This window comes from Nycticebus coucang, chromosome 5 (genome assembly GCF_027406575.1).
Source record: "Nycticebus coucang isolate mNycCou1 chromosome 5, mNycCou1.pri, whole genome shotgun sequence".
Classification (NCBI taxonomy): Eukaryota; Metazoa; Chordata; class Mammalia; order Primates; family Lorisidae; genus Nycticebus; species Nycticebus coucang.
In genome coordinates, this window is record NC_069784.1 from 106,582,294 (window position 1) to 106,605,150 (window position 22,857).

General features: G+C 39.8%; 1 protein-coding gene across 1 annotated transcript in view; it reads right to left on the reverse strand.

The window, feature by feature from the left end:
• Positions 1-21,153, reverse strand: part of ARHGAP18 (Rho GTPase activating protein 18) — a 182,439-nt gene extending 161,286 nt beyond the window's left edge. The window contains exon 1 of the mRNA XM_053592061.1: positions 20,983-21,153. Coding sequence (XP_053448036.1) covers positions 20,983-21,023 — 41 coding nt within the window. The 5' untranslated portion in view covers positions 21,024-21,153. The remainder of the gene's footprint in view (positions 1-20,982) is intronic.
• Positions 21,154-22,857: the final 1,704 nt, after the last annotated feature.

Genomic DNA, 22,857 nt, shown 5'->3' on the forward strand with positions numbered 1-22,857 from the left:
AGTTCAGCGCAGCTGCCTTGGGCTCCTGCAGAAGTCCCGACAGACACGGAACCTGCCTGTTCCACTTCATGGCTCTTCTCATCCTGCCTTAATAATTCATTCAGTTTTACTTTCACACACACCCCACACACAAATGTCTCACTCAGAACTGGTACTATATTCATTTAATATTAATATCAAGAGCATGTATTCTGAGCCCATCCAAAAAATGCAAGTATTTTTGTCTGGGAAGAAAATATGGTTATTTCCACACTTTTTTTTCTTCTGAAAGTAACAATTAGATTGTTCAGATGCTGTATATTCCGTTACATACGAAACCATACCTTTAAGTCTGATATCAAAAGTAGGCACAATCATTATCTAATTTGATTAGCAAAAGGCATAATTGACAAATTATCTGCTTTCCATATTTTCTGTCAGTGTCCGGTACCTGCAAAGAACAGCAGTGTAGTATGGTAGAAGAATTCTGAACGTGGGCGTCAAGAGCTCTGGATTCTAATCCTGGCTCTGTCACTAACCTGCTATACAACCACAGTCCTTAACTTCTCTGGTCTTAGTTTCCTGATATGTGAAAAGGGAATAAAGAGGAACAAAAAACTTCTAAAGATATCTTCCAGGCTAACCTCCACTTCGGAGACCACTGAGCCAGTCTACGACCATGCTACCCTACTTTGAACTTCTACTTAGACTGAATGTGAAATTGTCTGATTATCGTCTAGCACCCATTAGGAAAAAAGACCTCTCAGTTACAAGACTGACCAAACATCTGTTCTACTCTTGTGGGAAAAAAAAAAAAGAAAGAAAGAAAAAGAAATGCAGAACTGAGCAGGAGAAATATTAAACTACTAATTTCTGGGTAAAATGAAATTTGTGGTTATTTGATGCCATTGACAAAGATCGTTATTAGACTACTCAGAATTACACACGAGGTTGGAGGTACTATGAAATATTAAGCAGTTTCTATTTCATGATAATTAACAAGGATAGAAAACGGCACATACTAAATCACATCAAAAATCTCTTTGGGCTGCTTTTCGGGCATGTCAGGAAGAACTTGAGTCGCTTTTATGGCTTCTCTTATTCCCGCGCTCCCGAAGGGGGAGGGGAGCAGCAGAAGAGTATTAGTCATCTGCAATTAATTACTCACTGAATTTTCTAAGCCATGATCATCTTTCCTTTTGAGCTTTCCTCTCTAAGAACTTTTGAGTGTTAATTATAACAACACTGTCTTGAAATAATTTTTGGCTTTGATTAAAACTTACATGCCCTACTTTCTGTTACTCTCTCCAGGTGTGGAGCCTAAAGAATTCTAGAAGGCTACAGCTTGGACAGCTGTTAAAGTTCATCAAGCCCCACCCTCACATTTTACAGATGGTTTCTGAGACTAGGGAGGGTAAGGGACTCGCCCAATTTCACATAGCTAGGCAAGAAGCCGATTTAGCATTGAATAAACCACATCCTGTTCTCCAAGGCCTCACTTGAGCTTGTGCCAAAATAACACATTTCATAATAATCTTTTACCCACTCACCTCCTGAGTTACTAAAAAGTAATTTATGGATTACCTTCTGAGACATGAGGCCAGCATGTAGATGGTAACGCCTGGTGCTATATGAAAATGTTGTAAGAACTTAAAACAGTATTTCCCTTCTCAAAATTTTCAATACTTGTGCTACCATTTCAAAACTGAGATAATCAAGATCAGGTTAATCATTTTTTTGTTGTTGTTGCAGTTTGCCCGGGGCTGGGTTTGAACCCGCCACCCTCGGCATATGGGGCGGGTGCCCTACTCACTGAACCACAGGCGTCGCCCCAGGTTAATCATCTTTATGGCATAAATTTGCACGCAATTTTGGAGACAAATGAGATGAACTATGTTCAAACCTAAGAAAGCAGCACCAAATAGTAAAATGTCTACTTTATCTGGCTAATACCATTAGAACCTGGATTCATGTGTTAGGGTATTGTGGGGGATAAGAAAAACAGGTGAATTACCATCTTTTATTGTTTCTTTCAGTCAGTTATAATGCCCCAATTTTTCTGGGGCCACTAGAGCAGGGAGGAAAGGCCACTGGAATCTGAATGTGAGAAAGACGAGAACACTGAAGAGTCATCTGAAATATTTCAATTAATTCACAAAATGGCATAGATGTGCCTTTCAGATGCCACACTTATCTCAGGGGGATCCATACTGACATGGTTCAAAGTTGAGCCTTCAGAATCATCAGAGCTGGCACTTCCACTTGGTACCCATGAGACCTTCAACTTACTACTTCACCTCCTTAAGCCTCAGTTTTTTCATCCATAAAGTGGGATAATAATGGTCCCCTCGTAGAACTGTTGTGAGAATAAAATGAGATAATTCAAATAAACAGTTACAAATGTTAGTCCCAAGTAACCAGTACTCGATAACTAAACTCTTACATTTGCCTCAAAACAATCGAGCCATCATTACTCCAAGTGTTTGGCCTTTAACGGTTAGTCTGGTTGTGCAGAGCAAAGATACTCTTGAGATGTTCTCTTAATGGTGCTATTTTTCCTTTCCCCTGGAAAGCTGTCTTTAAAAATGAATTTTTTTGTTTGCTGAAGGGAAAAGGCCTAAAGTAATCCTTCTGACCACCATTACTTTTATTTCTTTAGAAACATCTAGAAAATTAGGTGATATTACATCGACCTGAATCACATGAGAGCAACTGATCTCAATACTTCATTCTTTGTCTCTACCCTGTAATATCCCTCTGCTTGCTACCTTTCCCTCTGCCTCACTGGGCTCTACGCCTCAAAGGAAGCACGAGTGATAACAAGTGAAAAAAAATTATGCGTAAGGGTTAAAAATATAGGTCCATTGAGTTAATAGAACCCAAAGTCTAGAGCAGTGATTTTCAACCAGGGTGCTATGAGAGGACCCTAGGGGTGCTGTGAACAATTTTAAAGATGAATAATTAAATTATTTTCAAAATAAGTTCAAAGCACAGTAAATATATTTTTTACTTTTTTTTTTTTTGATCAACATAATTTAAGTGTGCCACATAAGTTTGACTACAGATTCAAGTGTGCTGTGAGATAAAAACGTTGAAACAGTGGTCTAAAATTTTGTGACCTAAAAACGAAGACTTCTCGTCTAGAGAATAAATGTATGCCCTTTTGGGTTATGTTCTTTGTACCTTGCATGTCACAAGCCTGTGTTCCAGATAACATATATTTTAATCTCCCCAAAGCATAGAAGTTCATTTTATAGAGCTCATTCTTTGACTCTACCATCTTTTCTAAATATTCGATTTACTTTCATTTTGCTATGGTTAAAGCCAGAATTATTTAACAGAAATGATGCCAAGAGGTCTGTCTGGTTAATATTCTGCAAAAAAATAAAGAATTGGCTTTCTGCTTAGATTTTATCAAAGTTCTATTCCAAATGTAGAGATGAGGCAGGGTTTTATACTGGCAAGACATAAGGTCAGGTGTTTATTATGCCAATTAGCAGCAGCCTGAAATCATCAATGATTCACTTCAAAAAATAAATTCTATCACAAACGGAAATGAAGGTTGAACGTATTCTGTGAATGTCTTCCATCTCTTTTGTTCTCGCGCGCCATCTAGTGTTACTTAAGGGAATATTTAGCCAAATTTTCAAGCCTAGTCCTGGCTGGGAAAGGCAGTTACTGATCGATCCAGGAGTAGATTTTAGTTGGGGGTACTGAGAACACTTTCCACGCTACACAGTTGACTTTTTTAAATGACTGTTTATCACGTCATCATTTATTAATAGTTTCAGCAGCTCAGAATTGAGATACGGAGAATGTTCGTTAAAGAAAACTAGGTGTTAGAGTGATTTTGATCCAAGTTGTGTACTTCACTCAGACTCCGTTCCATCATCTGTAAAACAGGCATCATCATATCTATCCATCATCACCATACTATCCCGGGGGGGGTGTTCTGAGAGTGAAACAAGAATAGGAAAGAACATGCGAAGTTCCAAATCCACTGAAGCAGTCCCTTAACAGCAGCCGTTTTTAGAATTGAATGAGCATTCCTATAAAATGGAGCTCCCAGACCCAATACTCCATCAGATCAGCACCCACCAGGATAAATCAGACCTGGTTTGTTTAAGAACTACAGTACCCTTGGTTTCTAGCAGGTCTTCCCGAAAGACCCAAGCAGAGCAACATAATGGGAGGCTGCAGTGGCTCCAGCCGCAGGTGGGGCTCAAACCCGGCTCTTCCACTTACCACCGAGGGACCTCAGGCTTTGCACTGGACTTCCTGTGTGAAGTTCCAACATCTGTCACATTGGGAGGAGGCTGACATCTATGCCACCGTTTCCCTTGTATCTCTCTCTCCATCCCCTACTGTCCCATGTATTTGCACATATATGTCATTTAATCCCCATGACAACTTCAATGGAGGAAAGCATGGCCATTTTCTAGACTGTACAGGGGAGAAACTGAAGCCTTAGAGAGATGAAAGAATTTACCCAAGAGCTAGTATGTATCAGGGGAAAAAAACAAAACAGCATCCAAATCCAAATATGTTTATAACAACTATGTTAAACAGCCTCTCCTCTTACAAATGGTTAAAAAGGTGTCCTGGAAATGTTTCCAACTAAAATAATCCCTAGTAAATTTTAACTTTTCTAAGTATCAGATTTCCTTAGAAGCAAAATGAGATTGAGCATATCAGATGGTTTAAGATAATGAAAACTTTAGAATTGAAAGCGAATATTTTGGAAGTTTACCCTGGAAGTGAGAACAATGTAATCTAAAAATGTGTACCTTCATATTAATTTGAAATAAAAAAAGGACAAAAAAAAATAAAGCAAATTTTTTACTTTATAAATTTGGTTTGTAAATCTAAGGATTTACTTATTTAGAATTTAAAAATAGGTCTACTAAGGATTCATGTTAATTCATATGAGCTGCTATAATAAAAATAATCAAAAACTAGGTAGCTAGTAAATAAGAGAAACTTCCCCCAGTTCTGGAGGCTAGGAAGTCCAATCTGGTTCCTGGTCGGGGCTCACTTCACTCTGGGGTTTACAGGGCCTTCTTGCTGTGTCTTCACAGCTAGCCCTCCAGGGTCTCTCATAGGAGCCCTTAGGACCTAATGCTTCCAAAAGACCCCTCCTCCTAATACCATTACCTTGGAAGTTAAGATTTCAACATATAAATTTAAGGAGACACACAAACATTCAGACTATGGTAGGATTTTTACGTTGGATTCTCCAGTTGGTGTTCTGAAATTATAATTCACCTGTATCAGTGCTAGACATGGTTAGATTTGATATTATCTAATTGAGAATTCAAAAGGTATAAGGGTGTCTATTGTTATGTGATAACATCAAAATATACAATGTGCTCAATTTATACTAAAATATGCAATATCAGACAACTTAATTCCACATATTCTTCTCTTATTCTAATGTGTAACTTTTAAAATTACCATCTCATTAGCCTATCCCAATTTATTTTAGTCAATATAAAACGAAGAGGGGATTGGCCCCAGGTCAACCTAAATATTAGCAGTGAGACATCATTGCTGGCACTTTGTTTTTATTTTCCGGAATTCAGCCAAACATATTTATAAAAAATAAGATAGTAATATTAGCACAATCTTACATTGTTAAGCATTCAATTAACACACATCTAACAAGTGCTATTCCAGTACTGAATAACAGACAGTTCTGAACTTAATCTCAGTCCCTATAAATCATCCTACACAGCAAAGTCTGTAATGGCCTGGCCAAGAAAGTGAATTCTGTAGTTGTTCCAAGATAAGGGAACTGAGCTCTTGACAAATTAACATGTTAGTGTAATAAGAATATTTGGTGCAGAAGGAAGAGGAGGATATCCCCACAGCCCCACCACCCATTTCAAGTTCCACAATCTCCCTCATAACACTATTTGCATTCTCTTCACGGGACTCATCACTCTAATGTATTTATTCCCTAATTTATTTTTTAGTTAACAAATAAAAATTACATATACAGAGGGGGGCCAAAAAAGTATATACATTTTTAAAAAGAAAAAAACTGTATTAAAGTTGTAATGCTCAACATGTACCAATAATATTTGTTATCTCTCATAATTGCAGAAGTCAAATGTGACTAGAGTATCATAATTTCAATACAGTTTTTTCCTTTCTTAAATCATATATACATTATTTTTGGCACTCTCTGTATTTATTGGGTACAATATAATGTTTTGAAATGTGCATACGTGCAGAATAGCTAAATCAAGCTTGTTAGCATATGTATTACTTCACGTACTTCTTTTGGAGGTGAGAACACTTAAAATCTATCTTAGCAATTTTTAATAAGGTAATTAATATATTGTTATTAAGAACAGTCACCATGCTGTACAATTGATCTCTTGAACTTATTCCTTCTAATTGAAACTTTATGTCCTTCAGTGAACATCTTCCCAAGCACCTTCCTTTAAGCCCTAGGCCCTTGGTAACCACCATTCTGCTCTTTACTTAAGATTTCAAATTTTTTTAGATTCCACATATAAACGAAATCATGCAGTATTTGTCTTTCTGTGCCTGACTTACTTTACTTGCTATAATGACCTCTAAGTTCATTCATGTTGTTATAGACAATAGGATTTCCTTCTTCTTTAAGGCTAAATATGTATAATATTCCACTGTGTACGTGTACCATGTTTTTTTTTTTTCTATTCATCCCTTATTGAACACTTAAGTTGATTTCATATCCCGGCTATTATAAATAATGCTGCAATGAAAATGGAAATGTAGATAATATTTTTGACTTTCTGATTTCATTTCCTTTGGATTTATTCCCAGTGGTGGGATTGCAAGATCATATAATAGTTCTATTGTTAATGTTTTGAGGAGTCTGCCTACTGATTTTCCATAATGGCTATACTAATTCACATTCCCACTGTGACGTGTTTATGCATCATCTCTCTTTTTCGCTCATCAAAACTCAGGTTCCAGCTCGGCACCTGTAGCTCAGCGGCTAAGGCTCCAGCCACACACACCAAGGCTGAAGGGGTTTGAATCCAGCCCGGGCCCGCCAAACAACAATGACAACTACAACCAAAAAATAGTCAGGTCTTGCGGTGGGAGTCCCAGGTACTTGGGAGGCTGAGGCAAGAAAATTGCTTACGCCCAAGAGGGTGAAGTTGCTGTGAGCTATGACGCCACAGCACTCTACCCAGGGCGACAGCTTGAGAGTCTGTCTCAAAAAAAAAAAAAAAAAAAAAAAAAAACCACTCAGGTTCTATCACATCAGGAACTAACATGTCTACTCCCTTTATCCCTAGTGCCTAGATTAGTAAGTAGTGTGGGATATATAAGGGTTGCTCAGAACATATTTACTAAGTTATGAATGAGATGATGCAAATGATTAAAAAAATTACTTTCTCTTTCTGGATAATTTTTATCCCTGCTGCTAGTTATTTTCCTTCTTACCTCCCCATCCACCACAATCAATCTCCTCCCACCTTTGTTTACAAGTGTCTCAATCTGAAAACTCTTCTAGACTGCGACACACGAGAGTTTGGTGTTGAGGTGTTAGCAACCTGATCCTGCTCCTGAGCTCTGTGTATGACCCTCCCTTCCAGGAAACAGTCATGAGAGGGGGGTTCCACCTTTCCTTTTGAAGTGTAAGTGTCTTCTCATAGACACTTTCATCCAGCAACATGAACTTTGCACATCTCCATTATGTTTAGAGTTATAAGATTTTTTTTTTTTTAGAGACAATGTGAGGTCTTGCTAGGTTGTCCAAGTTGGTCTCAAATTCTTGGACTCAAGCTAAGATTATGAGCATGAGCTACTGTGCCAAGGCTAGACTTATAATATTCTTTCTGTCTTGAGAGACCTGTGTCTCATAAGCATCTTCATCTTTCTTTAGGAGAGGTACATAATCGGCACCATGGTGTGCACAAGATATATTCCTACACCAAATCCTTGATCCTTAAATGAAAACCTGCCATCATTTGATCCTGGGGGAGATGGACAATCCCACATCCACAACTCACTTTAGGTGGCCCCCCAACCCCTCCCCACAAACCTGGAAAGGCCCATATCCAAACTTCACACAAAGGTACTAGGTTGACCATTGGGACTGTCCATATTTTAATTCCCTCCCTTTACCTCCACTTGGAGGTAGATGTCACTTTGCCAAACCTGTGAAGAGGAGAGTGGGTGGAACCTGGCTAGTCCTTTATGCTGCACGGGGTTTGTGAATCCAACCTGCAAACTCATCCTTTGGGACTGTGTGAGTATGAGCAACATAGAGCACCATCGCTCTTCCACTGGGGCATGAGCAGTCAGACAAAGGGTGGCCTGGGCTACTGCAGTAACACAGCTCATCCCAGACTTGGGCATGTTGTACTTGTTCTTAGTTTAGTCATTCACTCCCATCATATCCTAAATTTCACTTGATATCATTTGAAATAGGCCTTTTTCTTGACAACTATAACTTCCATCTCACCCAACAGAAATCCACATACAAGGCTGGGCCCAGATCTGCAGGCCTTGCAGAGCTTTGAGAGAAGTCTGACCAGGCATACCAGTAAGGAACTTCCTAAATATACAGATTTCTAGGCACTAGTCTCAAAATATTTTGACTCAAAAAGAGTGCAATAGGGCCAGAGAATCTGTATTTTTCAAAAGGTCACTTGTGGCTAGGTATAGGTAATCACATATGTAATGCTAGCACTATGGGAGACTGAGACAGTGATATCACTTGCAGCTAACAGTTAGAGACTAGCCTAGGCAACATAGTAAGACCTTATCTCTACCAAAAATACAATCTTAAAAATTAGCCAAGTGTGGTGGCATATACCTACGGTCCTAGCTAACGGGGAGGCTAAGGAAAGAGAGTCGCTGGATCCCAGGGGTTCAAGGTTGCTGTAAGCTCTGATCATACCACTGCACTACAGCCTAGGAGACAGAGAGAAACCCTGCATCAAAAAAGAAAAAAAAAGTTAACTCACTATTGGCATTTCTACCCACCCACAACTCAGCTACCCACCTCATTATGTCTGAAGCATATTCATGTTGAGAACCCACTGACCTAAACCACACACATATGAGCAACTGTACATACTTCATTTTGCTCTCAGAACAAGGGAAGAGCTCATACATTCATTTTTGCATCAGACATCATGCTAAAAACCTACAGGGAAGTAAATGTAAACAAAACACAGTTACCTGTGGGCAAGACTGACTACTTAATTTATGGAGTGTAGTGCAAAATAAAAATCTGGGGCCCTTTTTTCAAGAAGTATTAAGAATTAAAGGACGGATGTGGTGGCTCACGCCTAGCACTCTGGGAGGCCGAGGCAGGTGGATTGCCTGAGCTCACAGGTTCCATACCAACCTGAGCCAGAGCGAGACTTCCTCTCTACAAAATAGGCAGGTGCTGTGGCAGGTGCCTGTAGTCCCAGCTACTTGGGAGGCTGAGGTAAGAAAATTGCTTAAGCCCAAGAGTTTGAGATTGCTGTGAGCTGTGACAACACAGCACTCTACTGAGGGCAAAATAGTGAGACTCTGTCTCCAAAAAAAAAAGGATTAAGACAGCAAGAGCAGACCATTAACCCAAGCCCAGGGCCCATCTGAACATGGGCAAAGCATATTCCTTTTGGGAATCCACCAACGTGAACAATATTACTATGAGCAAAGTGGGGGGTGGGGGGGGAACAAGAACGAGAAGAGCCCTCAGCACTACATCCATGAGGCTGGCCCCAGCCTATGTATGAGGAAGAGATCTAGAAATTTCCACCTAAGAAATGAAATTCCACGGGCAAAATGTGATGAGCTAATCAAAAAATATTATCATTAAAAACGATTTCTCTTTCAATCAACTTTTCTAGTTTGATAATTAGTCCTTGAACTTCTAATGAGTATACTTAAAATAATAATGAATGAATTAACATTCAGTATTACTTTGAGGTTTTCCTGGGTACTAATGCTTTTCAGAAGCTATAAACATAAATCCTTAGGAATAAAAGGCGCTCTTTGTTGAACTGACCTGGGCATATGCAAGTGATATCCATGGGTTCATGAAAAGGAAAGAGAAACAGGTCTTCATTTCTACATAACTTGCAATAGCTTCCAAATATTTTTTCTGATTTAACAAAATGCAAAAAAAAAAAAAAAAATTGTGAAAATTTTTACTCAAGACAGCCAGGTTGAAACTTAAATCTATCCAAATGCGCTTAATAAATGAGCTCTTGTATACTACAGAACATTATTCTTGTTAAGCCATTTGTCAAACTCATATACTGACATTTCACATTAGTAATCATTACGATTCTATAATACAGAATTATGTAGTTTAAGAAGTTGATGTTTATTTTATTGTATGGATTTAGAGATCTATAAACTCAAATCTTAGCATTTATTCCTATTCTTTTTAGACCAAAGAATTAAAAAAATATAAAAAGTACAGCCAAAAACATGACAGAAATGCTTGCACTTCATAAACACAGGGTTTCAGAGGTTTTTGTATAGCTCAAGATTGTTGCAGTTACCACGTCAGTTGCCAAAGTGCCAAAGGCTTAGTCCTTTTACATTTACTATTTCATTGTCGTTTTGCCTTATTTGTATTTGGACATAATACTCGGCTTCCAAACACTACAAACAGCAATCAACAAAATTAAAATGAACACAGCCAGCCATCCAGAATGCTGAAACCATGGTAGAGGGGAAGTGAGTTCTCTAAACGAAAACACGTACAGAGCAAGAAGGATTGATATTTTGTTTAAAACTGTGGTCCTCCACCCCCAGGGCCCACACCTGTACAGGTTGTAGCCTCTTAGCAAGGAGGCTGAACAGCAGGAGGTGGGGGGGTGAGGGAGTGAAGCTTCATCTGCATTTACAGCTGCTCTCCCTGCTGGCATCACTGCCTAAGCTTGGTCTCTTATCAGATCCACCCACCCCCAAGCCCCATCCATGGAAAAATTATCTTCCATGAAACCTGTCCCTGGTGCCAGAAAGTTTAGAGAATGCTGGTTTAACACATTAAGGGTGGGCGGCACCTGTGGCTCAATCGGTAAGGCGCCGGCCCCATATACCAAAGGTGGCGGGTTCAAACCCGGCCCCGGATGAACTGCAACCAAAAAATAGCTGGGCGTTGTGGCGGGCGCCTGTAGTCCCAGCTACTTGGGAGGCTGAGGCAAGAGAATCGCTTAAGCCCAGGAGTTGGAGGTTGCTGTGAGCTGTGTGATGCCACGGCACTCTACTGAGGGCCATAAAGTGAGACTCTGTCTCTTAAAAAAAAAAAAAAAAAAAAAAAAAAGACATTAAGGGAACAGAGTAGAAAGAGCCAAGAAAAATCTAGTTAGTGCCTCAGCCAGGTCTAGATGTCACTTGTACATTTGAACTTGTTACTGGGACACCAGGAAGAGTAGCAAAATGTAGCTGTTCATGCCCCTCTTCAAAATAAATCTCACTCACTTTCAAAGAAAAGTAGAAAGGGGAAGTATCGGGTATGGAATCGCAACTGATTTTACATGGTACATAGTGAAAACAAAGTTATAAACTAATTTACTAAGAAAAAACTTCTGAATTAAACACAATATACTTTTTTTTTTTTTTTTTTGCAGTTTTTGGCCTGGGCTGGGTTTAAACCCACCACCTCCAACATATGGGGCCGGCACCCTATCCCGTTGAGCCACAGGCGCCACCCTAAACACAATGTACTTTTTGGACTGCAGTCTTATTGCAGTCCACTAACAAATAAACAAAATTCCAATTTATAGTTTTTCTTAAAACTGACACTATAATGAAATCTGTATCTAATTGTTCCTTCAAACTATTTAATCAAAATATCTCATACATACCTTAACCAGCAAAGCCTATGTGATAGTTCTAAAACCAGGACAATGAAATGTGTTCTTCAGAATCATTTTTTTTTTAAAAACAGACCAGCCTTGAGTATCCTAAGCTGGCTAGTCTGGGGTGAGGCCCAAGCATGTTTTTAAAATAAAAAATTTAAAACTCCCCTAGGTGATTCTAAAACACAGCTAGGGCTCAGAACCACTGTTCTAGACTAATAGTTCTCCAAATGTCCCCTAGATTAGCAACACATGTGGGAACTTGTTCCAAATGCAACTTCTGGAGCACCACCAAGAGATACTGAATTGTGAATAGAAACTCATCATGGGGTGGGAATGGGGAAAGGCAAAAAGTTTGAAAATCACTATTTAATCCAAAGATAAGTTAAGTCAAAATCATCTGTCTTATCATTATTGAAACAAAGCTACAAGAGTTTTCACTCGATTTTCTTTTATATTAGGTTATTAAGAAATGTCTGGTTTCCTTAAGTACTAACAGTTGATACCTCTGACATCACTCTGACACCTGTTTTATTTTTATTGTGATGGTGCATCCTCATTCTTTCAAACACACGTTTTAGTTTGTGATTATCTTTCAAAGATTTTTTTTAAGAGCAATTTTTGTGAAACCGTGGATAACTCAAAAATTTGTGTTATTTGTGAATGTGAGTTCCACAGTGGAACCGGTGCAGCACAGACAGCTTGAGTTATCAAGAAAGTGTTTTGCGAAGGCTGTGGCTGACGAACACACAGTATGTTGATGGTTTGAGAAGTTCTGTTCTGGTGATTTTTTAAATTGGTTTATTTATTTATCTATTTTATTTTTTGAGACAGAGTTTCACTATGTCACCCTCGGTAGAGTGCTGTGGCATCAGCAACCTCAAACTCTTGGGCTTGAGTGATTCTCTTGCTCAGACTCCCAAGTAGCTGGAACTACAGGCGTCCATCATGAGCCCCGGCTATTTTTTGTTGCAGTTGTCATTGTTGCTTAGCTGGCCTAGGCTGGGTTCGAACCTGCCCGCCCTGGTGCATGTGGCTGGCGCCCTAACCACTGAGCTACGGGCGCCAAGCCATGTTCTGGTGGTTTTAATTATGAAACAAACCACGTGGGTAACCTGAGACCAAAGTGGATAATGATGAACTAAAAGCTGTCATGGAAGCCAATCTACCTCATCCTACTCGTGAATTAGCAGCAAGGCTTGACGTTACTATTCCAACAATATTGGACCATTTGAAACAAGTTGTGAAGGTAAAGAAGCTAAATAGATGGGTTCGGCAGGAATTAAATGAATGTCAGAAGAGAAATGAGAAATGAATTCTGTATCTAATTGTTTCTTCAAACTATTTAATCAAAATATCTCATACATACCTTAACCAGCAAAGCCTATGTGATAGTTCTAAAACCAGGACAATTAAATGTGTTCTTCAGAATCATTTTTGGATTCTGGATGAAAATGATGAGGCTGCTTGTGCTTAAGCAGCTGAGACTGGTCAGCAGAGACAGACCAATCCTCTTGCAAGACAAGGCTATCAATCAATGCTGCTCAACTATAGAAGCTGGAGTTGGAACTGCTCTGTTAATCCACTGTGTTCACCAGACCTTGCACCAACTCACTACCACTTCTTTCAGGCTTTGGACCACTTTTTGTGAGGAAAAATATTCAGTCCTCAACAAGCTGTGGAAAATGCCTTTTGCAATTTCACTGCCCCTTGCTCTCCAGGCTTCTCTGCTGCTGACATACATAGCTACTGCTAAGAGGGCAAAACTGTGCTGATAGCTTAGGCACATATTTTAATTGTCTTGCTTCTTGAGATATAATAAACTAAACTTTCGATTCAAAATTGAACATAGTTCAATTTCGGACAGAGATAGCTCAGTGGGTAGGGAGCTAGCCACATACACCGAGGCTGGCAGGTTTGAACCCAGCCCAGGTCTGCTAAACATCAATGGCAACTGCAACAGAAAACTAGCCAGGCATTGTGGCAGGTGCCTATTGTCCCAGCTACTTGGGAGGCTAAAGCAAGAGAATCGCTTAAGCCCAAGAGTTTGAGGCTTCTGTGAGCTGTGAGAGGATGGCACTCTACCCAGGGTGACAGCTTGAGACTCTGTCTTAAAAAAAAAAAAAAAATGAAACTGAACATTTCACATTTAATAACCTAATAATTTCTATATTAAACACAAATCAATACAAATCTTAGACATTAATTATCACTTATAACGACCTAATGTATTACTGCTTCTGCTACTTGGGAAATATTCTTAAAAGCAGTCATTTTGCCACACTGATCTTAGCCTTCCAGCTCCACCCCCCACCAACCCTACCCCCAGGTTACAGCGGAGGTCAGGTCAAATAGGAAACGTCTTCAACTTTGCAGACCATATGGTCTTTGTCATAAACACTCAACTCTGTCATACATAATACATAAGTGAATAGGCACAGCTGTGTTCCAATAAAACTTTATTTACAAAAACAGGAGGCAGGCAGGCCAAAGTTGGCCAAGGGTACTCCTAAGTTTAAGACATGATGAGAGACTAGTTGGGGAAGTAAAACAAAAACAAAACACATCATCTCTCACCCATGACTGCACACTTTACCATGAGCATAAACTATCCAATCTAGAAGCTGTTTCCCCATGAAGGAAAGACTCTAGGGAAAAGGAGAGAAAGTGTTGTGTTTTGTTTATTCACTTATTCCTTAATCACATAGTAAACATTAATTAGGCACACACCAAACATCAAACTTGTGCACAGACACAAGTCTAATAGAAGATAGACTAGAAAGATTTAAAAAAAGTTTTAATATTGATCAAATTTCTCCAATAATATAGAAGGGGAGACTGACAAAGTCTAAAGAAGCAGCCACAAAACCGGTTACATTAGGTGTGGCTGTCTAGGAACAGACAGGATTGTACCACTTGGAAAAGAAATAACCTTTCAAAAAAAAAAAAAAAGAAAGAAAGAACCTTTCAGTTGTAGAAATGGCAGATGCAGAAGCATAAATCTCAAGACTAACACATTCAAAAAATAAAGAAAGGATCAAAATAGCTAGACTGGACTTAGGGGCCAGGCACGGTGGCTCACATCTATAATCCTACCTAGCACTCTGGGAGGCCAAGGTGGGTGGATCAACTGAACTCAGAAGTTCAAGACCACCCTCAGCAAGAGTGAGATGGGACACCATCTCTAAAAATAGCCAGGCATTGTGGTGGGCATCTGTAATCCCAGCTACTAGGGGATGGAGGCAAGAGTATTACTTGAGCCCAAGAGTTAGAGGTTGCTGTGAGCTGTGACACCATGGCACTCTACTGAGGGTGACATAGTGAAACTTTGTCTCAAAAACAAAAAAAGCTAGACCACAGGGGAAAATGATGAGAAAGGGAAGGAATTTAGAAATTAGGAAGCTTGAGATGTACCTTGTATATCTAAGAAGTTTGGAGTTCATCACCTGGGCTGCAGGGTGGACCAAACAGGGAGTACTGCAACTTCCTGCAATATTGATCTACTGAATATAGGTCACCCTAAATAACAGAGAGAGGCTTTCTAAAAGAAAAAAAAAAAGATATTTATTTGGGAATAAAAAGAACACTGCGCTGGGAATATACCACCACAGTCAACTATGTGGGTATTCATGGAGGTAACGGAGGACAAAAGACTTTTAAGGAAACAATGAGAATTGCATAGCTGTTTTGAAATAATTATCTTTGGCTACAAAGATCAATAACAAGGATGATGCCAAGTCCAAGGTTAAATAGGCAGTTCCCGGGCAGATGCCCTTGGAGAAGTACTTTCTGTGAAGGTTTCAACTGTCTTTGTGCAACCTTGTGATTTCTGCAGAGTCTTTACGATATTTTTTCTACACCAGGCATATGACAGTGAGTACTCCATCTTTATATCCTTTTTTAAAAAAATACATTAATTTTTAATTATTACAGGTAAATAATTATTGCATATTCTTCATAGCCTACTGTGATCATAATCAGACCTGGTGAAATGTAGGAAGAACTAACTAAACCAAAACTATGAACCTGTAGACGGGAGAGAGGAAAAGGTTTGTGAGGCTTTTCTGAATTGGCATAGACCTTCTTTCCTAAGGGATGGAAAAGAAAGTGATAAAGAATTGCATGATATTCTATTATGAGGTAAAAAAGCTAAAAAAAGACTGTCCATGTGGGAGACATTAGAAAAGATAAGACTCTTTCTTCTCTGAGACAAGAAATACAGCAAGAGGAGCAAGCTTGAATTACCAATAGAAGCCCCATTCTCTTGTGGATGTGTTGAATTTCACACACCTGGAGACAGATAAAGAAGTGTAGCCTTAAATATTTATTTCACAATAGAACCTATGAAATTACTCTAAAAGCTTGACAATAAATAGTACTATTTTTTAGCAATAATCAAGACACGCACAACTATGACATGGCACGTATTTGAAACCAGACTAGGGGGTGAAATGGACACATTCTCTGAAAGTCATAAGGAGACTTCTGCAAGATTTCTCCCATTCTCTCTTCAGGGAGCCCCTATTTGGAGAGAGCCTATGGATAAATATCTCTGGAACGACGAAGACTTAGGAGCAAAATCCTAATGAAAAAGATATTTGGTCCTCCCAATCCTAAGACCTCTCTTGGTCTATTCCTGGTCTAGGGGCTACCAAGTTCAGCCCCTTCCTAGACTATCTCTAGTGAAAAGATTCCAAGAACGGTTTGAGAGCTCTAAAATCCATGTTTCTGCTAAAGCAAGATCATGAATGAGTACAGCTTACATATTAGGACTGAGGGTCAAATTCAGCCTTCCTCACCTCCAAGGAATGTAGTGCTACCAATAGGTGATATGGGAGGGGACGGTTAATCAGGAAAGCAGACACAAAGATCACATAGCCCTAGCATTTAGGAATACAGTAAAATATTTAATGAATAAATGAAGTGACTCTGTGGCATGTAAAATCACCTGTTCATGGTGATTGAAAAGGTTGAAAGGATTGAAAAGTCTATGGCAGGTATTTTCTAGTTTATTTAAGCCAAAAGATGTTTTATCAGAACATTCAGAATAGACTGATTTCTAAAAATAATACATAGACTTGAAAAAGGGTTCACAGGATCTATACCAAAAATATTACCTATAAATTTAAGAGGTAGGATTACAGACTATTTCATTTCTTTGAGGGACAGGTGCCTGTATTTTCTAAGTTTTCTATGGGATACCAAAAATATTACAGTCATTAATTTTGGGTGGTGGGATTATGATTTAATTTCTTTGGGGTCATGTCTGTGTATTTTCCAGATTTTCTACAACAAAATCACATAATGTCTGTAATCGAAAAATAACTAGGAGAAGAAAGTCTACATGCTGGCTTCCATCTCCACTGCCACCTCCCCAGTCCACGTTAGCAATACCTCTGCCTACTGTGGTGACACCTTCCCCGCTCTCTCAGCTTTCTCTCTTGACCCTTCCATGTATTTTCCATAAATCAGTCATCATGCTCTTTTAAAATGAAAGCCAAGAGTACAAGACCAGCCAGAATGATGTAGCAAGTCAAATCCCCCAGTGGTTTCCACTGAGCTTTAAAATTTCACTCTCCATAATCCTTTCTGCTCTGACTTTCTCTCTTACCTCCCTGAATGCCTACATCGAGTTCTATCTCAGATTTCCCCCATTCTGACAACACCACTATCCATGCATCCCTAGAACAAACCAAGCACCCAGGAACATGTCCCCAGACTCAGTTCAATTCTACGTTCAGATCCAATGTCATCTCTTCAAAGAGGACATCCCTGAGGGTCCTAACTGAAGTCACCTGCTACACTTACCCCATCTGCTCTTCATAGCACTGAGAAAAGCAGATATTCAGACTCCAGCTGGCCTTGCACATCTGAAAAGACGTCAGCCAGGGCCCTACGCTTAACCTCCCTTGCCAAGCTATCTGACAGAAACAACATTAAACTTTTCCTTAAGCCTCAGTATGTGTCTTCATTCTCAAATCGCGTTCACAACAGTGATAAAGTGAAAGTCACTGGCCAGGCCAAAAACTAACTGCATGCCACTGAAGACAACACGGAACCCCTGGAATGTGGGGCGTGAATATATCAATCCTAGAACGAATTTGATATTTCTGGCTTCTTCTCTAGACTCCAGTTAAAGTTTGAGTATTTCCAGTTCTGTGTAGAAACAATTATACTTTCATTAAATTGCTCAAACCACAGTGAGGAATCATGTAATGGAAAATTCATTTATTAAATCAAAATCAATCAGTGACTAGCTCTAGGATTAAAACCGTGCATGCTGTACAAATAGTTGACTAGCTCTTTTCAGACTGTTATGAAAAACCTGATGGGGGAATAGCTGAGAAAGTTCTCTATTTCATTATTAAAATAAAACATTTCTATCATGTGGCCTTCTATTGAAGATACTTGGAATCTATCCTAGGCAGATTTTGAGAACAAGTTATTCCTGAAGTATGTTCGAATCCTAAACATGAGTTGTGTCCATCTCCAAAATATTGGTAGAGAAATAAAAATCAAGCTCACAAAAATTTCAACTTAATGAAGGAAAAAACAGAGAAAACACAACTGAATGAAGTTCTAGTACTATTTGACTATTAAAATGAAATTATATTTCAAGCATTTGCTTCACACATTAATTCCATCTAAAGGAATTTATAAAATTTCATTTCTTTTCTATCTGATGTGGAAGAAACACCAGTGGTGGATAGCAAGGGCTAGGGCAGATGGAGGGACAGAGGATGGGGTGACCACAGTGCACCATAGAACTTGCACTGAAATAGTTTCACTCATCATCATTTGTCGGAATTGAGGAAGAGAAGGAAAGAAAGGAACAGAATGGTCTACCTCTCCTCAATATCAAACGTGGAAATAACATGTTTTCCTGTTTTCTTCTTTGATTAGTGATTGGTGATTGTGGTACTTAGCACTGGAACAAATTTTATGTCTCTCACTAGCACAGCATCACTGCCTGTTAGGGACTTACTATTCCACAGAATAATCAAAGCCCAGCAAGGGCTTGGGAAGGCAGTTTTGTCAATAAAATCCTGGGTCTTTCGGAGCTTCTGAAAAGAACATTTCTCATGTTAATTCCACCGAGGGACTCTAGGGTGGGGATCTGTGAGCTCAGTGGTATGAACAGGTAATGTCAGAGGCCAAACTATTAACATGAGCGACCCCAGGCAGCTTTTGTCTTACCAAAGGTCAGAGCTCAGAGTGTGGGGTGCAGCTAATGCATACAGCCAGGGTATTTACCCCCCCCCCCCAAAGGAAGGAAGAAATGGTTTTCTCCAAGCTCCAGGGCAAGTAAAGAGACTTCTAGAAACTTTGTCCCTTTTGTAGAATAAAGCTTGTTCACTGAATACCCACTGGGTTCTAGTGCCTACAGAACAAACGAGAAATAGGAATTTCCAGCTCCATACAAACTTGACTCCTCTCCCTTAATAGAAGCTGTGTCCTCGGGTTTTTCCTTTTTATCTATCTTTGCTAGAATTTGTTGACCAGTTCCAATCATTGTCTTCTACTGTCCCTTTCCAGGGCTGAGACACCTCCCTTGCATTATGCACCTGTTTTAATTTCATGCATCAGACACACATTCATAAACTTGTACAGATCTGCTATGGAAAGCTATGGAAAACAGCCATTGCTTCAGGGAAGGGCTGAGAACCATTTATGAAGCAAATTTTGAACCTATATTCCAGTTTGCCTATAAAGATACTGTCACTCATTCATGGTAAGTGGGCTTGAAAAAGAACGCATTACAATTACTAAATTATGTTTAAAAGAAGGCTTTAAAAGCAATCATCTGTCCAGAAATTTCAACTTTTTTTCCAGTGAAGTATTTACCACATAGAATCAAGTATGTCCTTGTTTTTTCTTCCTCTTTATCACTGAAAGATTTGTATTTGTTCTATTGTAATCTCTATTCACTTAACATTCCCCTATTCTTTGACTAAATATACAAGCAATAAATCAAAATTCATGAATTTAGCAGGTTAGATGTCCTCAAATGTTTAAACATTGTTTGCCGCATTCTTTTCAGTTTTGATAAGAAAAACATTCTTTGATGTTTAGAGAAATAACACATAGTTACTATTTTACATGAATTGTTATTAATAACTTCATTTTTAAGCAGGATATATAGAAGTCTAAGATCAAACTAGGAAGAAGACATTTTACCACCCCATTTGATCACAGTTGCTAAATGTTAATCAATACACAAACCAACCATTATCTTATAAACTTGGATTTACTTGGAAAAGTGCTTTCTCCTAAAACCTCTAGCCAGATTAATAGCTATTGAAATCGTAGTATTACATGACATTTTAGACAGTTTTTCCTTGGTAGCACAGAGTGTTTATGCAATTGCTCTTGGCTTAAGTTCCCAGTCTCCTGTGTCTGTCTTTCTTTTCTATGAAGAGCCATCTGAAAATGTTGATTCCACAATTTTTATCAATAATGTCAATTTGCAAACACAGAACTACATTTTGAAAACGTGTCTTTACTTTTAAACTGACACTTCCGTGGAGAAGCCATCCTCCTTCTCAACACCCAAGGAATGTTAGGAGTGCTAACTTTTAGTTTTTGTCTCAATTTATAGGCTCCTATTTATTTCTCAAGAGTAAAACCTTAATGCTTGCTTTTGAGTTTTTTTTTTTTAAACAAGAAACCCAAATAACTGTTGTGTAAATATTTCCTCTAATCAGCCTAAGCTTAATGCCAATCAAGGTTGATGTAAATTTTAATATTATTCTCTCTTGGCTGTAACTGAAATCATCCTCATCTCAAAAAAAGCTATTAGCAAACCAATTTATAGATAGGGCAAGAAGTACCTTTCCCAAGATTATCCCAGTAATCTTTTTTTATAAAAGTACCTTTAACCTCGTCTTGCAAACGGAGACTTTATTAAATGGTCCATGCAATGAAAACTATCACCAAGCTGGTTAGACAGTCAAGAATGACAGAGGTCAGCAAGCAAACTAGTGCTTGTCTTTAAACCTCAGCTGGAAAGGATGTTTAACAATCACACACAAAGTCTTTTTCCTCAGTCTTCAAGAACTAGTGGTGTGAACAAGGCTAAGGATTTGGGGGGGAAAAAAAAAGAACAAAAAACCTTTCTAAGCTGTTGATGTCAAAGCTGATAAACGCACTGAAAAGAGAAAAAGCGCGAAGATGTTCCCCTTACCTGAGAAAGCAGTGGACCAGCTTCGTCACTACTGTAACCATCTTTCTCAGGTCGATGGCAGGGGACGCCAGGGTCACAACAGGTGAATAAAAGGGATTATTAGAGTCCCTGCAGGAATCTTTCCTCAGCACTTTCTTCCGCGACACACCTCCTCGCCGCGGCTCTCACTCGCCCTTCACGGTGAACCACAGTCCTGTCATTTCTGCTCCATCATCCAGCAGTGGTCCAGCAGTGGCCAGCAGGAGCGGGCTGCAGCGTGGGAGGACGCGAGCCGCGCTCCGGGGCACAGCGGCTCCCGCCCGCGCTCCCTGGCCCCCGCCGCGCGCCGCCGCAGCTGAGCCGCCGAAGCCGCGCGTCCGCGGGCGGAGCCACGAGCTTTCCAGGAAGCGGCCTCAGCCGCGGCGCCAGCCGGCGGCTCCCCGCGCCCAGCGCCGGCCGGGGACGGGCGAAGCGGCGCGGCTGGGCGCGAGCTCCCGGCTGCTCACTGAGCATGCTCGGCTGCCGGCCGCTCAGCTCAGGGCCCTGCTGCTAATCACCTCTTCTCATCTGAGAAAGGGAGAATGAAGAAGTGGGCACCAGGGCGAGAGTCGGTAAACTCAGTCATCTCTGAGTTTAATAAATTACTTTATTAAACTCCCCCGCTCCAAAAGGAAAAAAAAGAAAAAAAAAACCATACGTGGCTCTACACTGGTTTTTACTGTTTGGTGAAGAGTGATGTTTGGAAGCTACCAGCAGCGGTTAGTCTTTCACTCTCCACCTGCACGATCAAGTGGTGTGGACTGGGAAAGGGCTTAATCCTACAAGTCACTGTTGCTGAGGGAAGAGTTCTAGAATTGCCTGTATTTGAAGGTCTAGGCAAATTATCTCTGTACGGGCATCATCTGCCTTCTACTAAACAACTTTCCTGAAATAAAGTATAAAGTGTGCAGGTTTTGAAATTTAAATGTTAATCTATATATAATAATCTACATTTTGAAATTTAAGTCTTCCAGATGGCAAGCTCAATGAAAGCAGATAGAAATGTCTGGCTAATTCATGATTATAAACCCTGCTCTTTTCTTGGGGGTGGGGTTAGTAGATGGTCAGTACTCCATGAATGTTTGTGTGAGAATAAATTGGTGATTGTGTTAGAAAATCTATAAATGGCACTTGCTGGAAAGCTAACGGTCTTGAATTGGTAGGGACCCATATTCCTACGCTTTCTACTTGGGGCTGGCCAAGCATTTGAAAATAGAAATATACTGTGTACAAAATGTGCACATGTGTAAGCAAAATTGGCTTTGAAGCACTGCTCACATTGTAATGTTTTTACTCTAGCCCCTTCTCTTTTCTCAGCCCCCTAAGATGTACCAAACCAATTGGGCCATATTCAGAGCAAGTTGTCTCAGCTTCATGGTTTGTGGGTAACAAAATTATTCTATCTTGAATAAACGTCTATAGCCTGTCATTACTGTCCCAACTACAGCGGGGGAAGCCAAGAGGCTTTCACAGCTGAAGGGGAGCAGGAAACAGCCTCACAGCTGGGCCTGTGGAAGGCCGGTCAGAAAGCGTGGGTAGGCTGGGAGGAGCGTTGCCTCAGGTGTCTCCACTAATCCCATTCCTTGGAGCAGGAGTCTGCCTCTCTCTTTAACCCTTCCTCTGGCTCCTTCTCTTGTTTTAAGATTCAGATATCCCTTGAGTCCCTCCTAAGTCCAAGACCTCCCTGGGCACCCCCTGGCTGGTGCCTATCCAGAGTGTACTGTCACTACAGAGTTACTATCACTACACTTTCTGCATGGTCTTTAGTTAGAATCAGGCCTGCCTACCAGCAGCTTGAGTTAGTTAAGGGTAGAGACAATATTGTTGTTTGAATACAATTGTATACATGTGCACAAT